Genomic DNA, 17,500 nt, shown 5'->3' on the forward strand with positions numbered 1-17,500 from the left:
GCAAGTTTTCCTATGGGGCATACAGTATCTATAAATTCAGAAGATCTCTCTATGGCTACCATGCAGCATCTATATATTCTACCTCCTGATGTTCCAATATGGAGAAACGCGTTGAGGTTTCATGAATATCATCTAATCTTAGGGTATCCATGTTTTGGTACTATTCTGTATGTACACTTACATTATAATTTGTTAGGCTGCCCTTGTATTATTAACCAAGTATTATTAGGGATTCTAAGGGACAGCCTCCACGAGCGGGGGCGCCATTCCACTGACCAGTAGGGTGCCAACCTCTGCTTCAGGCAGGTCATACAGATATAGGGAACAATATAACAAGTGACCAATTGTTTGCACTTGTCACTTTATTTATGTAGTATTGTCTTCACTGGTTTTGCACACTTTTCTATTTTGCCTACCATAGTATTAATCCTCCGACTGGCAATCCCTATACATTCCTTTTCCTTGTTTTTATATATGGGTGTCTGTATGACCCACAAATACAGAGATATCTAGGCTATTCAGGGACAGCCATCGAGAAGCGGGGCGCCACTCTTGTCATTTTTATTTAGGGTGCCAACCTCCACTGGTAGGTAGGTTTTTGTGTATTAGGTGTCAAATAATAGGGTATTGGTAGCCAGCACGGTTGTCTGACTGTGGATGCTTATAGATTGAATAAAGGTTATGTTTTATCTATAAAATTCTTAGGATATAAGGTTCTTTATTGACAAATTTGACTTCTTTGACCTTATAGATTTATTTAATACATATTTTTTGACGACTGCTAACTTAACAGATGTCCAGATGACAGTTACTGACACAATCCACAAGGAAGGTAAGCCACAAAAGGTCATTGCTACAGAAGCTGGCTGTTCACAGAGTACTGTATGCAAGCATGTTAATGGACAGTTGAGTCGAAGGAAAGAGTGGGGTTTGGAAAAGGTGCACAAGCAACCGGGATAACCGCAGCATTTACAGGATTATTAAGAAAAGGCCATTTAAACATGGGCTGCAAGTGTCGCATTCCTTGTGTCAAGCCACTCATGACCCATAGACAACGCCAAAAGCGTTTTACCTGGGCCAAGGAGAAAAAGAACTGGACTGTTTCTCAGTGGTCCAAGGTGTTGTTTTCAGATTAAAATAAAGTCTGGAGGAAGAGTGGAGAGGCACACAATCCAAGCTGTTTGAGGTCTTGTGTGAAGTTTCCACAATCAGTGATTGTTTGAAGAGCCATGTCATCTGCTGGTGTAGGTCCACTGTGTTTTTATCAAGACCAAAGTCAGCGGATGTCACGGACATTGTTGTGAAACCACTGTGTCTCGGACTGCGGCGAGCCGGGAGGGGCATGACTAAGCGAGCACCGGACTGTTCACTAGAGCCTCTGATGGTGAGGTTAGGCTTGGCTCCCAATGCACACCAGGTACCACTCCAGGACAGACCAACCGACGCTCGGCAGCTGGACCCAGAAGGACAGACTGGATGGTTCTGCAGGCAGAGTTCTTATCAGAGTGCAGCAGGCAGAGTTCGTATCAGAGTACAGCATGCAGGATCTACACCAGAGTACAGCAGGCAGGATTAGCACCAGATTGCAGCAGGCAGGATCTACACCAGAGTGCAGCAGGCAGGATCTGCACCAGACTGCAGCAGGCAGGATCTTCACCAGAGTGCAGCAGGCAGGATCTGTATCAGAGTGCAGCAAGCAGTATCTGAACCAGAGGTGCAGCAGGCAGGATCTGCACCAGAGTGCAGCAGACAGGATCTGCACCAGAGTGAAACAAGGACTGGTATGCTACCTTATGCAAGTTCGACTGCAGAACAGGAAGGTTGCTCAGGCACCTCTCCAGTGGGGAGGAAGCAATATATACATACTGCCCCCCAGCCACTGGCTGGGGAGGAATTAGCAAGTGCACTTGCTGGCCCTTTAAGAGGGGAGGAGCGCACACATGCTCTAAGGACATGGCTAGAGGCCCAGCTGGAAGCGCTGCTGGAAGCATGCAGAGCACAAGAAAGGGGATAACCGACCACAGCGCGGGTGAATGAAGTGACACACCGGTGGATCTGCCTGTCAGAGCACGGATCTGGCATGTGCTAACAGCGCAGTTATTGACCAGGAAATTTTAGAGCACTTCATGCTTCCCTCTGCCGACAAGCTTTTTGGACATAGAAATTTAATTATCCAGCAGAACTTGGCACCTGTCAACACTGCCAAAAGTACCAATACCAGATTTAAAAACCACAGTATCACTGTTCTTGATTGGCCAGCAAACTCACTTGACCTTAATCCCATAGAGAATCTATGAGGTATTGTCAAGAGGAAGATGAGAGACACCTGACCCAAAAATGCAGACGAGCTGAAGGCTGCTATCAAAGCAACCTGGGCTTCCATAACACCTCCGCAGTGCCACAGGATGATCGTCTCCATGCCATGGCTCATTGATGCAGTAATTGATGCAAAAGGAGACCCAGCATTTACTGAACATACATTTCAGTAGGCCAACATTTCGGATTGTAAAGCAATTTTTCAAGCTGGTATTATAAAGAGTTTGGGTTTTCATTGGCTGTAAGCCATAATCATCAACCTTAACAGAAATAAACTCTTGAAACAGATCACTCTGTTTGTAATGACTCTATATAATATATGAGTTTCACTTTTTGTATTGAAGAACTGAAATAAATTAACTTTTTGATGATATTCTAATTTTGTGAGAAGCACCTGTATTTTAATGCATTTATTAATTCATAAATAAATGAAAACAAAACAATGTGGGGTCCCCCTATTTTTAATAACCTGCCAAGGGAAAGCAGACAACGGGGGCTAGTAATATTGTGCTGCGAAGGGGCCGATATTAATGGAAATTCCCAGCCTTCCCCTGTGACTTCACCGCTCATCATTTTGACATTTGTGATGCCATTGTCAGAATCGGTGCCTGTGAAATGAGGTAAACATACTGATATCACCTCAGTTCACAGCGGATGAGTTGCACGGAGTATAGCGCAAGACCCGGTAGTGGCTGCTGCTCCAGTGTATGCAGCTTCATTCTTTGAGCAGTGCTTCATACACTTAATGAAGAGTAAGGGGATCATCCTGGGGTACATTACACAGCTGACATCAACCCCAAAACCATTATCTCAATTTCCAAGGCACCAAGGCAGTTGGAAATAGCCGAGGCTAAACTCCAGAATTGGCGCAGCCTATTAATATCAGCTCCCAGTTGTCTGCTTTGCCTTAGCTGGTTAATAAAAATAATGGGTACCCCCCGTCATTTTTTTAGGGTTCTTTGATTTTTATTATCCAGAAGAGGCAAAGCAGATAGCTGGGGATGCATATAAATAGGCTGAGAAAGTCCATGAATATTGGCCCCTTCTCAGCATAAGATTATCTCACGACTATCTACTTTTCCTTCACTGGTTATAAAAATAGTGGTGTCTGCACGTCACTTTTTAAAATTATTTACTTTATACTGTCAGGCCGGTTCACATGGTGCACCCACTAATTACAGCCATACCATTACCTGGCATGGCTGTCATGGGACTGAAAGTGCCCACAGCCTTAAAGCTTGTTGATTGGCTACACTGAAGCCTTTTAACAAGCTTCATTAGACTGTCGAACCTGAACAGTAACACAGACATACAGTAAGAAGTCCATTTTCAGGACTCTGTAACCAGACAATAGGTATCCAGTACAAGCCCCATCTTTACAGTTCATGTTCACTGCTCATCCCTATTTATAAGTGAAATGTACAGTACATGGTTGTAATAACAAAGCTAGTGTCTTGATTCATGCTGACCATAGTTATTGACAGCTGATAGTTTCACTTTAAATTCACTTTCATGTTTATGAACCAAGCATGAAATTAGCTTGACCATCTAACTAAGTATGTTTTAACAGTCCTCTGTAGCACTGATTTCAGCTTTGAGCGGTCAAACCTCTGACAGACTCATTTTTAGGAGATAACATATTGGTGTAGCTATAGATGACAAGAAATAGGGTAAAATAAATACAGTTTAACATGAAAATATACCCTTTAAAAACTAACTTTTATTCTACCTTTAAAAACTAACTTTTAATCTTTCATTAAAAAAATGTACGGTATATAAAAATTAACCTGTGTTCAGAGGTATATTATTATCCACAAATGTTTGACAGAATGAGACCCCAAAGCACAGGCACAGAGGGTGTATATAGTGCAACTATCTTGCCCTTTTGTGTCCCTGTGCTGAACAGGCTACCTGGAAGCGGGAGTTTGCACCCTATTAACGAGACGCAAATGGTGCCTCCTGCTCCACATCAACTGACCCTACTTGGTCAACCTTTCTTTTCCTGAAGCCTCCTGATGAACCTGATGACAGAGAGGAAATGCATTGAGGCTAATACAAACCATAATATGCAGATAAATGCATTTTTTTCCAATATGCACTGTGGTGTAGCATGTTTCTATGCATTTAGCCCTGCAAATTGCAGGCAGGTATAGATAATTGTTAACTTGATGACATACCCTGCAGTCTTTATTGTCCCTTTTCTTATCTCAATTTATAGGTTCATAACTTTAGGGGACCCGTTGAAACGCCGTGCAGTGCGAAACGGCCGTCGTCAGCACTGGCTCGCACACCTTGTTAACTCGTTCTCCAAGCCATGATGTTTGGAGGACAGAGAATGAACTTCAATCCAATATTGCAGCCAGCATGCAGCCAGCGGGTAAGGAAAGGGTGAATCAAAAACCCAAAAACCCCGCCTCCACGGCTGAAGATTGTTCCCTCCAAATTCAGGTGACAGTGTCCCTTTAACCTACTGATGTCTCAATTAATTTTACTTTTATTGGTATCTATTTGTATTTTTGACATTTACCGGTGGCTGCTGCATTTTCCACCCTAGGCTTATACTCGAGTCATTAAGTTTTCCCATTTTTTTGTGGTAAAATTAGCAGGGTCGGCTTATACTCGGGTCGGCTTATACTCGAGTATATACAGTAATTGGGCAAGCCGACAGTGAGTGTAGCCACCATTTGCGCCAATTCTATGGTGCCAACCTTCACAGCCAGGTAGGGTGTTCTTTATAGGGACATGCAGGTAAAGATTGTTTCATTACTTTTTCCCTTTGTTTCCGTTTATTCCTGGGCATAGACAATTTATCTGTCAGTTTTACTTTGGATATTTGGAAGCTACAATCACATTTCATCTAAGGGTTTATTAAATGCATTTGTCTTCTATATGTTGATGTCTGTTTTACCCCTGAAACCATGCACAACAGATGACTTTTGTTAATGTGTATGAACTACTCAGCCCTGTCTTTACCCTGGGTTGCCTGCAACTGTATTTGAAGAACCTTTGGGATCTAGTTCTGGTTGGGTCTGATCTAATTTCACAATACTGGATTAGAATTCAATAGGACCACATAGGGTCAGTTGAGCGGGGGCACCATTTCCGTCTCATAAGTAACATGCCATCCTCTGCTGCCAGGTGCCAGTTCAGCACTGGGACACAAAAAGGTGAGATAGTTGCACTATATATACCCTCTGTGCCTATGGTTTGAGGTCTCATTTTTTCAATAATGTCAATAATTTTGTGGATAATTATATATATATATATATACACCTCTGATCATAGGCTAATTTTTATATACATTTTTTAAATGAATAATTAAAAGTTAGTTTTTAAAGGGTATTTTTTCTTGTTAAACTGTATTTATATTTTATTATTATTATTATTATATATATGGAGGCTTATTTTAAATATACTTTTTTTATTAATGAATAAAACTAAATTTTTAGAGGGCATTTTTTTCTTGTTAAACTATAGCTATAGAAGGTTCTATATTATTATTTATTATTATTATTTCTATTATTGTTATCATCTCCGGTCCTCCCAAGACCTCTTTCTCTCCTCCACACTTATGCGCTCCTCACCCAACTGTCTCCAAGACTTCTCCCAAATATCCCCCATCCTCTGGAATTCTTTGCCCCAACACGTCCGACTATCAACCACATTCGGATTCTTCAGACAGAACCTGAAAACCCATCTCTTCAGGAAAGCTTACAGCCTGCACTGACCCTGCTGCCTCCTCATCACTACTGAAGCTACCGCCTCACCAACACCGGAGCTCTTGCAACCCTCAACCTATTGTCTCCTTCCCCATAATCCTGTAGAATGTAAGCCCGCAAGGGCAGGGTCCTCTTCCCTCTGCATCAGTCCGTCATTGTTAGTTTGTTTACTGTAAGTGATATCTGTAACTTGTATGTAATCCCTTCTCATGTACAGCACCATAGAATCAATGGTGCTATATAAATAATAATAATAATAATAATTATGCTGAAAAGTCAATTAGGTCAATAACTGTAACCATTACATTCGTGTAAAACTAGAAATTATTTCTTGCATGAATGCGTTTGAGATAAAAGGAATATTGTCATGGAGGAAATCACTCACATCGCACTGCAGCCACTAGTTTGTCAAGGGACGCAACTTTGCTGCCTCCAATAATCAGGGCAATTACTCAATTGACTGACGAGTTGATGGATGAGGTCACTGCTGCTTCCACCACTAGGCCAGTTATTGGGGAACTCACAGTGATTGTATGGTATTTACACCTCCAATTCCAAGTCATGGAATATATGTATATTTTTTTCCCCGGTATGGTCACTGCAAACTCCACAATAACAAAATGAAATACTAACTGCCACACCACCAATTGTTTATATAGGCTGATTGGGCACCCGTTTCAGGGGTGTGGTTTACAGAGCAAGAGGAACAGAGCTATAAAATGTTATATATTTAATAGGAAAAGGTGGGCAATGTTTATAAAACATATACAAAGATGATACAAAATTGGAAAAAAGCAATATGATTTATAAAATTACATAGCATAAAAAGGATAACAAAAGAAAATTATTAAACCTGTTTCATGGAATGGCTCAGAGCGTAGAAGAGTGAGATGCTCCTTAGGAAAGCGGACAGAAATACAGCAATTCTAGTTTTCATTAGATCAAGTTTATGCAACATATTTCCCCTCGGTGAGCTCATATGGGGGCTGGTTGTGAGATGTGCTAGGTCTGTTAGAATTTTATGAGATCCTTAACTTTCAGGATATCTTTGCTCCTGGAGGTCTCAGGTGGTAGATATTGACATCACGTTTCCTATCATGATTTTTTCTTTCTATGAAGATGAAACATGGCATGGATAGCATCATGTATCCCTCTGATATTAAGTTGGAAGGGTTAGAATGGCCGGATGGTGATGTGAGTGAATGTGTTATGGTTGATTCTCATAGCCGTTCTCCTGTTGTAATTACCTAGTCACTGGAGGAGGTCCATACTTCAATGGAGGTTGAAATGTCAGCTATATCTCACTTCCCCCAGTTATAATTAGTTTCTTAATTCCCCAATTAGATTTAATCTCATATGTTCAATGTCAGAGTGATATTTTCCCTTTATGGAGATGTCTATATGGAATTTAATTTTCCTCTATGACACATATAAACCCAGTTTCTTCACATTTTCAGTAAATGTATTTATTTCTAAGAAATAAAACAAAGATGAGAGAATGAGTATTTATTATCTGCATTTATTCTCTTTATCTTAAGGAAGAGCAACAGCACCATTCATGAATAATTATAAAAAAGTCTGGCAGTAAATGTGTACAGTGAGAGAATTCTCTTGAAATTTTCTTTCAGCTGTTTTTGCAGTAGACAGAGGAATCTACGCAGAAGGGAAGAAGAACCTTGTGAACATATATGACCAGGAAACTTCTAAAATTGAGTTACTATATAGTTAGGGTAGAGTATTCTTATACTGCATATCACATCCCTAATAAATGCTAATAATATAACATCCATAAACCTCATGATTATATATCATGGCATCACCAGCAATCATTTATAAACATATTATTTACAAAGGTTTATACAAATACTAATGTCACATGTGCTATATAATCAATACAAGTCCTCCATATGTCATGGAGAGTAAGGGAACTTTTTCCGTGGTTCAGTGCTTTAAGATAAGGTACAGATTAGAAAAACTGATAAACACCTCATAGGAGGAGAATATGTGTGATTGAGATGTTTACTAGTTTTACTATTTTAGGAAAATATCTCAGCAAGTTGTATGCCCCATTTGTGAGTGCATAGGAGTCGACTATTTGTAGTTTCTCTCCCATTGTAAGTAAGGACACACACACAGAATCACTCATATAATATATTATATACAATTATATTCTGTATAGTAGATTTTCCAATATATAAAATGTTCCTTACAAATTGATACCCTAATATCTTAGAACTATTCTATACATTTACATTTAATTCTTAGACAATTTGAGGGGAAACCTGCAATTAGATGGGGCAAATTTATCAGTTGCCCAGGACATCAGACAGGTCACAAGTTAATGGAATTAGTGCTGTTGATGTATTCAACTGATATTTCAGGGAAACTTGATATTTAGTTGGTCAGCTGTCAGTTAAAGCTGAGAAGCAGAGATAAGAGTTTAGTTAGATGAATACTTTAAAGCAAGATATCCAATAAATAAGTTTCTTCCTTACTTATTTGACCTATTTGTTTGTAAATTTATACATATACAGTGGGAAAAAAAGTATTTAGTCAGCCACCAATTGTGCAAGTTCTGCCACTTAAAAAGATGAGAGAGGCCTATAATTGACATCATAGGTAGACCACAACTATGAGAGTCAAAATGAGAAAACAAATCCAGAAAATCACCTTGTCTGATTTGGCAAGATTTATTTTGCAAATTATGGTGAAACATAAGTATTTGGTCACCTAAAAACATGCAATATTTCGGGCTCTCACAGACCTGTAACTTCTTCTTCAAGAGGCTCCTTTGTCCTACACTCATTACCTGTAGTAATGGCACCTGCTTGAACTTGTTATCAGTATAAAAGACACCTGTCCACAACCTTAAGCAATCACACTCCAAACTCCACTATGGTGAAGACCAAAGAGCTGTCAAAGGAGACCAGAAACAAAATTGTACCCTGCCCTGCATTAGGCTGGGAAGAATGAATCTGCAATAGGAAAGCAGCTTGGTGTGATGAAATCAACTGTGGGAGCAATAATAAGAAAATGGAAGACATACAAGACCACTGATAATCTCCCTCGATCTGGGGATCCACACGAGATCTCACCAGGTGGGGTGAAAATGATCACAAGAATGGTGAGCAAAATCCCAGAAACACATGGGGGACCAAGTGAATGACCTGCATAGAGCTGGGACTTCCATAACAAAGGCTACCATCAGTAACACACTACGCCGCCAGGGACTCAGTGCCAGACTTGTCCACCTGCTTAAGCCAGTACATGTCTGGGCTCGTCTGAAGTTTGGAGCATTTGGATTATCCAGAAGTGTATTGGGAGAATATCATATGGTCTGATGAAACCAAAGTAGAACTATTTGGTAGAAACAAAATTTGTCGTGTTTGGAGGATACAGAATGCTGAGTTGCAACCAAAGAACACCATAACTACTGTGAAGCATGGGGGTGGCAACATCATTTTTGGGGCTGTTTCTCTGCAAAGGGACCAGGAATCAAGTGTGAATAAGTGAAAAATCAGCAACTTGAACAATGTGAAAATTGATCCAGCTCACACACCAGTCCTATTTGATGATGTACAATTTTAAAAATATTTTTTCCAAATAAAGCCGAATGAAAGATTTTTTATCAACAACACCCTAGTATGTGAGCTGGATCCATTTTCACATTGGTCAAAGGGCCAAGGATGACTGATCTGTGTACATAAAAGGATGAATGGGGCCATGTATCGTGAGATTTTGAGTGCAAACCTCCTTCCATCAGCAAGGGCATTGAAGATGAAACATGGATGGATTTTTCAGCATGATTATGATCCCAAGCACTCCGTCAGGGCAACAAAGGAGTGGCTTCATAAAAAGCATATGAAGGTCCTGGAGTGGCCTAGCCAGTCTCCAGATCTCAATCCCATAGAAAACCTTTGGAGAGAGTTGAAGGTCCAAAACATCACTGCTCTAGAGGAGATCTGCATGGAGGAATGGGCCAACATACCACCAACAGTGTGTGCCAACCTTGTGAAGACTTACAGGAAACATTTGACCTCTGTCATTGCCAACAAAGGATACATAGCAAAATATTGAGATTAACTTTTGTTAATGACCAAATACTTATTTTCCACCATAATTTGCAAAATAAATCTTGCCAAATCACACAAGATGAATTTCTGGATTTGTTTTCTCATTTTGACTCTCATAGTTGTGGTCTACCTATTATGTCAATTACAGGCCTCTCTCATGCTTTTAAGTGGGATAGCTTGCACAATTGGTGGCTGACTAAATACTTTTTTTCCCCACTGTATGTACTTCAAGCATGTTTGTCTGTTTGTCAGACAGTTACGTGGGTCCATTAAAGAAAATCATTCTTAAGTCCTAACCACTATCTATACAGAAAAAGTGCATGTCTACTTTTAATTTCATTGTAAACATTGCTGTTATAATTGCACATGTTTGTGAATAGGAAATACTGTACATCCTAATGATGGCTCCATAGTCACTCCTCGTGGGCTTGCCTTCTGCTGAACCTTTCAGGCAGAGCATTGAATGAGAGGTCAGATCCACAGGAGGGGTCTCCGGTAGCAGGTCAGTCTGATCCTGGTTCATTCTATATTCTTGTATGTTTGACTTCCCCATATATTCACACTGGTTCCCTATTTGATATAGGTCCATTCTGCTTCCCATGTCTAACATTCACAGTGTAAGGGTCCCACCATGCTGACTTTTTAGGACCCCATTCTTTTCAAATGAGCCTAGGATTCTAGACACATTACAGTTGATCACATCACACATATATATATATATATATATATATATATATATATATATATATATAAACATAAATCTGCATTGACACCAAGACAGTGAAATAATTCATGCTCTCCATTTACACAAAATATTACAACAATAAAAAAACACTTTATATATATATATTGCGCGTTCTTTGTCTGATATATATGTTATGTATAGACAACAATCTGGCAGCAAAAAGTTTTTTTGCTGTAGAAGGCGATGACTTCTCCAATGTTCACCTTCACTTAAGATGACTGTGTGGGAGCAGTATTTCTCTTTTCAGATAAGTCTTTCTGCCAGGTCTCTCCCTCTTCACAAAGCTTTCTTCTCCAGTCCATTAGCTCTTGCAATGCAGCACTCTCATTCTCTGACATTCTTAACTGATGAATAACCTAGAAGTTAGAAGAATCAAGTCATAATCTACATTTCAGCTTTTAATCTTTATTAAAGGAAATTTGTCAAAAGACTTTTCAATGTAATCTGACACCAACATAATGTAGTGACTGAAAGCCTGATTCCGGTGTGGTGGAAAAGAAGTATGCAAATCAGTAGCACAGCTACTGGGGGGGCAGAGGGGGCTCCACACTCTTATGGGGCCTACCCAGAGGTACGCTACTGTAACTGTATCGGCATGTGCAGCACGCAGATACAGTTACATTCTGCAGCAGAGCAGGGAGAATCGATCTCCCTGCAATGCCACCCAGCCGCTATGGGGCCCCTGAGTAGGTGGGGGGCCCGGTGCCAGCAGTGGGCCCCCCACCCATCATCGCAGGTTCAGCCTTAGCGGCTAGATGCCGATACAGCTGACTAAATTGATGAGAGAAGGAGTGTTATGCTCGCTCTCCCATCATCCTCCTCTCAGTATCTGACATCACCGACACTGACAGGGATTGCGATGATGTCACTACCCGGCGCCTGCTGTCCAGAGGTGTGTGGGTGCTCAGGACAGTAGAGGAACCAGGAAGAAAATAGGAGAGTATTTATTTTTTATAGGGGCTGCCTTATACTACAGAGTCTGCCTATGGGGGATTCCTTACACGACAGAGTCTGCATATAGTAGATGCCTTATACTACAGAGTCTGCCTATGGGGGTTGCCTTATGCTACTGAGTCTGCCTATGGGGGCTGCCTTGTGCTATAGTGTCTGCCTATGGGGGCTGTCTTGTGCTATAGAGTCTGCCTATGGGGGCTGCCTTATAATACAGAGTCTGCCTATGGGGGGCTGCCTTATACTACAGAGTCTGCCTATGGGGGACTCCCTTATGCTATAGAGTCTGCCTATGGGGAGCTGCCTTATACTGCAGAGTTTGCCTATAGGGCTGCCTTATACTGCAGAGTCTGCCTATGGAGGCTGCCTTATGCTACAGAGTCTGCCTATGGGGACTGCCTTATACTGCAGAGTTTGCCTATAGAGCTCCCTTATACTGCAGAGTCTGCCTATGGAGGCTGCCTTATGCTATAGAGTCTGCCTATGGGGGGCTGCCTTATACTACAGAGTTTGCCTCTAGGTCTGCCTTATACTGCAGAGTTTGCCTATGGAGGCTGCCTTATGCTACAGAGTCTGCCTATGGGGACTGCCGTATGCTATAGAGTGTGCCTATAGGGGTGCATTATACAATATAGAGCAGGCCTATGGGGAGTGCATTACACTATATGGAGGCCTATGGGGAGTGCATTATACTATATTGAGGACTATCTGGTGCATTATACTATATGGAGGCTATCTAGGGGGCCATCATGCAGTGTAAAGATTACAGTGAGTGGGCCATCATACAGTGTTGGAGCCATCAAACAGTTTGGGGGCTACTAAGGGGTCAGTATACTGTGTGGCTGGTACTATACAGTGAGGGGGCATTATACTGTGAATAAGAGAGCATCATAATGTGTTATAGGGTAACTCAGGTTACTGTGACTATCAAAGGGGCACACAGAGGGCAATATTACTTTCTAGGGGCCAAAATATGGACACTGTTCTCTAGGGCACTTGCACCTGGTACTACTATATTATAGAGGATTGCTTTAGAATTGAAAAGGCACAGTGAACCACACAGTAGATGCAGTAATAGGGACACATACGGCAGCAGCGGCTCAGCATTGGGGTATCAGCAGGATGAGGAGGTTAGGAATAGATGGTGATGGGGCTGGAATATGAGAAGTGAAACGTGTCTTTGTTGTATTCTCTGCAGCCGAGTTGTGGCTAGAAGAAGTTGTCATGTCGGGTTGGGCCAGATGGAAAAGATGGGAAAAGTGAACGATTCCATAATAAAGAACGTCAGCGGTAAGTCATTATCTGTTACTGTGCTGTGATCTCTTATATGTTCTGTAGGACTGGTATCTACCACCAGGGCTGGACTAGGACTAAAATTCAGCCCTGGCATTTGAAGTTACACAGGCCCACTTGTCACATGGTGACTGTATAATATCTTTGTACACTTGTAGGTGACAAGAAGTGAGGGGAGTGTAACATGACTATACAACATATAATCACAGCTGTATCCAGCATTACAGCTCAGTCCTATTTATTGCTTTTAATTGCAGTACCAAGAAAAGCCGCTACTTTACCTACATAACTGGATCTCGTAGATAATGAAGGGATTGAGACGACCAAAGGCTGTGGAACCTCATTCTGATGCTCCATAATCTGGCCTACAGCCACTTTTGGTTCCGCTGCGCAGCACGAGACCCGGTGGTGACTGAAGAGCGGTGACATCAGTAACATCACCGCTCTTCAGATATTCCAGGTCTTGCGTTGAGCTCGGCGACTGTGAAGAGTGGTATTGTTACTACCGTCACCGCTCTTCAGAGTCGCTGGGTCTCGCTAGGTCTGGGCTAATAGTGGTGGTGTCTGATAGACACCTCTCCATTACTTACACCAGGGATTGATAGCAGCTGACATTACACAGCTGACATCAACCCTAAAAATCATTACACATACCAGAATTAAATGCTCTGATGGCTGGGAAAAGCAGTAGAATTAGCGCTATTCCCAGGCACCGGGTGCTAACTACAACTCTCATCATCCTTGCCTGGTCTCCCCGTGAAGCATTTCTTCTGTATTTGCATGCGCTGATCTCAGGCCACCAAACAAGTGTGATCGACAATAGTGAAGTCGTTCGCTTGTTACCCGGCCTCTTTACACCAACTGAGAAAGAAGGAAGGGAACAGAACAATCACAATTAGATCAATCTGTCCCCATACAGTTTCATGTTATCAGCAGCACATCTACAGTTTACACTGGCGATGTGCTGCTGAAAACAAGGATTTCTATTCCCACATAAACAATCCAATCACTTGATGAATAGGCAGCATTTTGCTTGTTTAGTATAATACACCCCATAGTCCTCCATATATTATAATGTGCACCTCAGTCCTCCGTATAGTATAATACACTAATACACTCCTCAGTCCTCCATATAGTATAATACACTCCTCAGTCCTCCATATAGTATTATATACTCCATATAGTCCTCCATGTAGTATAATACACTCCTCATAGACCTCCATGTATTAAAATACACTGCAATTCCTCCCTATAGTATAATACACTCCTCAGTCCTCCAGATAGTATAATACATTCCTCAGTCCTCCAAATAGTATAAAAGATTCCTCATAGTGCTCCATATAGTATAATGTCCCGCCATTGTCATCCATGTAGTACAATTCACTTCCCATAGTATAATGCACCCATAGTTCTTCATATAGTATAATATATTCCCCATAGTCCTCAATACAGTATAATGCAGCCCAGATATAGTATAATGATGCCATCCCAGAGTATAATGCAGCCACCCCACAGAATATATTGTAGCCCCCTGAGTAAAATGTAACCCCCCAGAGAATATAATGCAGCCCCCTCATAGAGCATAATGCAGCCCCCTTAGAATATAATGTAGCCTGTTATGACCTGGTGGTTAAGAGGCCACACTGATATGACCTGGTGGCTAAAACGCAACATGGAACGAGCTCTGAGAAGGTGGTATCTCTACTGACCGCAGTCCCTAATCCTAACAACACAACTAGAAATAGCCGTGGGATGTTCCTGACTCTCCCTAGACACCTCGTCACAGCCTCAAATATAGCTACCCCTAAAGAAGGAAATAGAAAGCTATCTTGCCTCAGAGAAACCCCCAAAAGGAAAGATAGCCCCCCACAAATATTGACTGTGAAAGGAGAGGGAAATGACGAACTCAGAAATGAAATTAGAATTCAGCAAAGGGAGGCCAAAACTAAACTAGATAGACAGAGAGCAAAGGATACTGTGCGGTCAGTATTAAAAACTACAAAATCCACGCAGAGTTTACAAAAATGAACTCCACACCGACTCACGGTGTGGAGGGGCAAATCAGCTTTCCCAGAGCTTCCAGCTAGCCTGAATAAGACATAGTGACAAGCTGGACAAAAGAGACAAAATGCAAGCAATAGAGTCCAAACAAATGGACAAACAAAACTAGCAAAACTTATCTTTTGCAGACAAGGACTGGCCATATGAGAAATCCAAGGGAAGAATCAAATCCAACCAAGAACATTGACAGCAGGCATGGACTAAAGCCCAGAGCAGGTTTAAATAACAAACCCAGGCAAGGCGATTAGTGAAGGCAGCTGCTACAGCCACCTAACGGAGCAGCAGTTCCACTCGAAACCACCAGAGGGAGCCCAAGGGCAGAACTCGCAAAAATACCATTAGCAACCACAGGAGTGAGCTTCAGAACGGAACTCACAACAGTACCCCCCCCCCCTTGAGGAGGGGTCACCGAACCCTCACCAGAGCTCCCAGGCCGACCAGGACGAGCCAAATGGAAAGCATGAACCAAATCGGGAGCATGAACATCGGAGGCAACAACCCAAGAATTATCCTCCTGGCCATAACCCTTCCACTTGACCAGATACTGAAGCTTCCGCCTCGAAAAACGAGAATCCAAAATCTTCTCTACCACATATTCCAATTCCCCCTCAACCAACACCGGAGCAGGAGGATCAACGGAGGGAACCATAGGTACCACATATCTCCGCAACAAGGATCTATGGAACACATTATGAATGGAAAAGGAAGCTGGAAGGGCCAAACGAAAAGACACTGGATTGATAATTTCAGAAATCTTATAAGGCCCAATAAAGCGAGGCTTGAACTTAGGGGAAGAAACCTTCATAGGAACATGACGAGAAGACAACCAGACCAAATCCCCAACACGAAGCCGGGGACCAACACACCGACGACGGTTAACAAAACGCTGAGCCTTCTCCTGAGACAACGTCAAATTGTCCACCACATGAGTCCAAATTTGCTTCAACCTGTCCACCACGGAATCCACACCAGGACAGTCAGAAGGCTCAAGCTGCCCTGAAGAAAAACGAGGATGAAAACCAAAGTTACAAAAAAAAGGCGAAACCAAGGTAGCCGAACTAGCCCGATTATTAATGGCAAACTCGGCCAACGGCAAAAAGGTCCCCCAATCATCCTGATCAGCAGACACGAAGCATCTCAAATAGGTTTCCAAGGTCTGATTGGTTCGCTCCGTTTGGCCATTTGTCTGAGGATGTAATGCAGAAGAAAAGGACAAATCAATGCCCATTCTAGCACAAAAGGACCGCCAAAACCTAGAAACGAACAGGGAACCCCTGTCAGACACAATATTCTCCGGAATACCATGCAAACGAACCACATGCTGAAAAAATAATGGAACCAAATCAGAAGAGGAAGGCAACTTAGGCAACGGCACCAAATGGACCATCTTAGAAAACCGGTCACAAACCACCCAGATGACAGACATCTTCTAAGAAACAGGAAGATCAGAAATAAAATCCATGGAAATATGCGTCCAGGGCCTCTCAGGAATAGGCAAAGGCAAAAGCAACCCGCTGGCACGGGAACAGCAAGGCTTAGCCCGAGCACAGGTCCCACAGGACTGCACAATTGAACGCACATCCCGCAACAAGGAAGGCCACCAAAAGGACCTAGCCACCAAATCTCTGGTACCGAAAATCCCAGGGTGACCAGCCAACACCGAAAAATGAACCTCAGAAATGACCCTACTAGACCATCTATCAGGAACAAACAGTTTCCCCACAGGACAGCGGTCAGGTTTATCAGCCTGAAACTCCTGAAGTACCCGCCGCAAATCAGGGGAGATGGCAGAAAGAATCACCCCTTCCATGAGGATCCCAGTCGGCTCAAGAACTCCTGGAGAATCAGGCAAAAAACTCCTAGAAAGGGCATCAGCCTTCACATTCTTAGATCCAGGAATATACGAGACCACAAAATCAAAACGTGAGAAAAACAAAGACCACCGAGCCTGTCTAGGATTCAACCGCTTAGCAGACTCGAGGTAAATCAGATTCTTGTGATCAGTCAAGACCACCACGAGATGCTTGGCTCCCTCAAGCCAATGTCGCCACTCCTCAAATGCCCACTTCATAGCCAACAACTCCCGATTGCCGACATCATAATTACGCTCAGAAGACGAAAATTTTCTGGAGAAGAAGGCAAAAGGTTTCATCAAAGAGCCATCAGAATTTCTCTGAGACAAAACAGCCCCTGCCCCAATCTCAGAAGCATCAACCTCAACCTGAAAAGGGAGAGAAACATCTGGCTGACGCAACACAGGGGCAGAAGTAAAACAACGTTTAAGCTCCTGAAAGGCCTCAACAGCCGCAGAGGACCAATTCACCTCATCAGCGCCCTTCCTC

At 42.3% G+C, this 17,500-nt stretch overlaps 1 protein-coding gene across 1 annotated transcript in view; it reads right to left on the minus strand.

Moving 5' to 3' along the window:
- Positions 1–10,875: 10,875 nt before the first annotated feature.
- The window catches only part of MYO16 (myosin XVI), a 701,007-nt gene continuing 694,382 nt past the window's right edge, over positions 10,876–17,500 (minus strand). Inside the window, exon 35 of the mRNA XM_069757932.1 lies at positions 10,876–11,209. Within this exon, the coding sequence (XP_069614033.1) occupies positions 11,063–11,209 (147 nt within the window). The 3' untranslated portion in view covers positions 10,876–11,062. The remainder of the gene's footprint in view (positions 11,210–17,500) is intronic.

This window comes from Ranitomeya imitator, chromosome 3 (assembly GCF_032444005.1).
Source record: "Ranitomeya imitator isolate aRanImi1 chromosome 3, aRanImi1.pri, whole genome shotgun sequence".
Taxonomy (NCBI): Eukaryota; Metazoa; Chordata; class Amphibia; order Anura; family Dendrobatidae; genus Ranitomeya; species Ranitomeya imitator.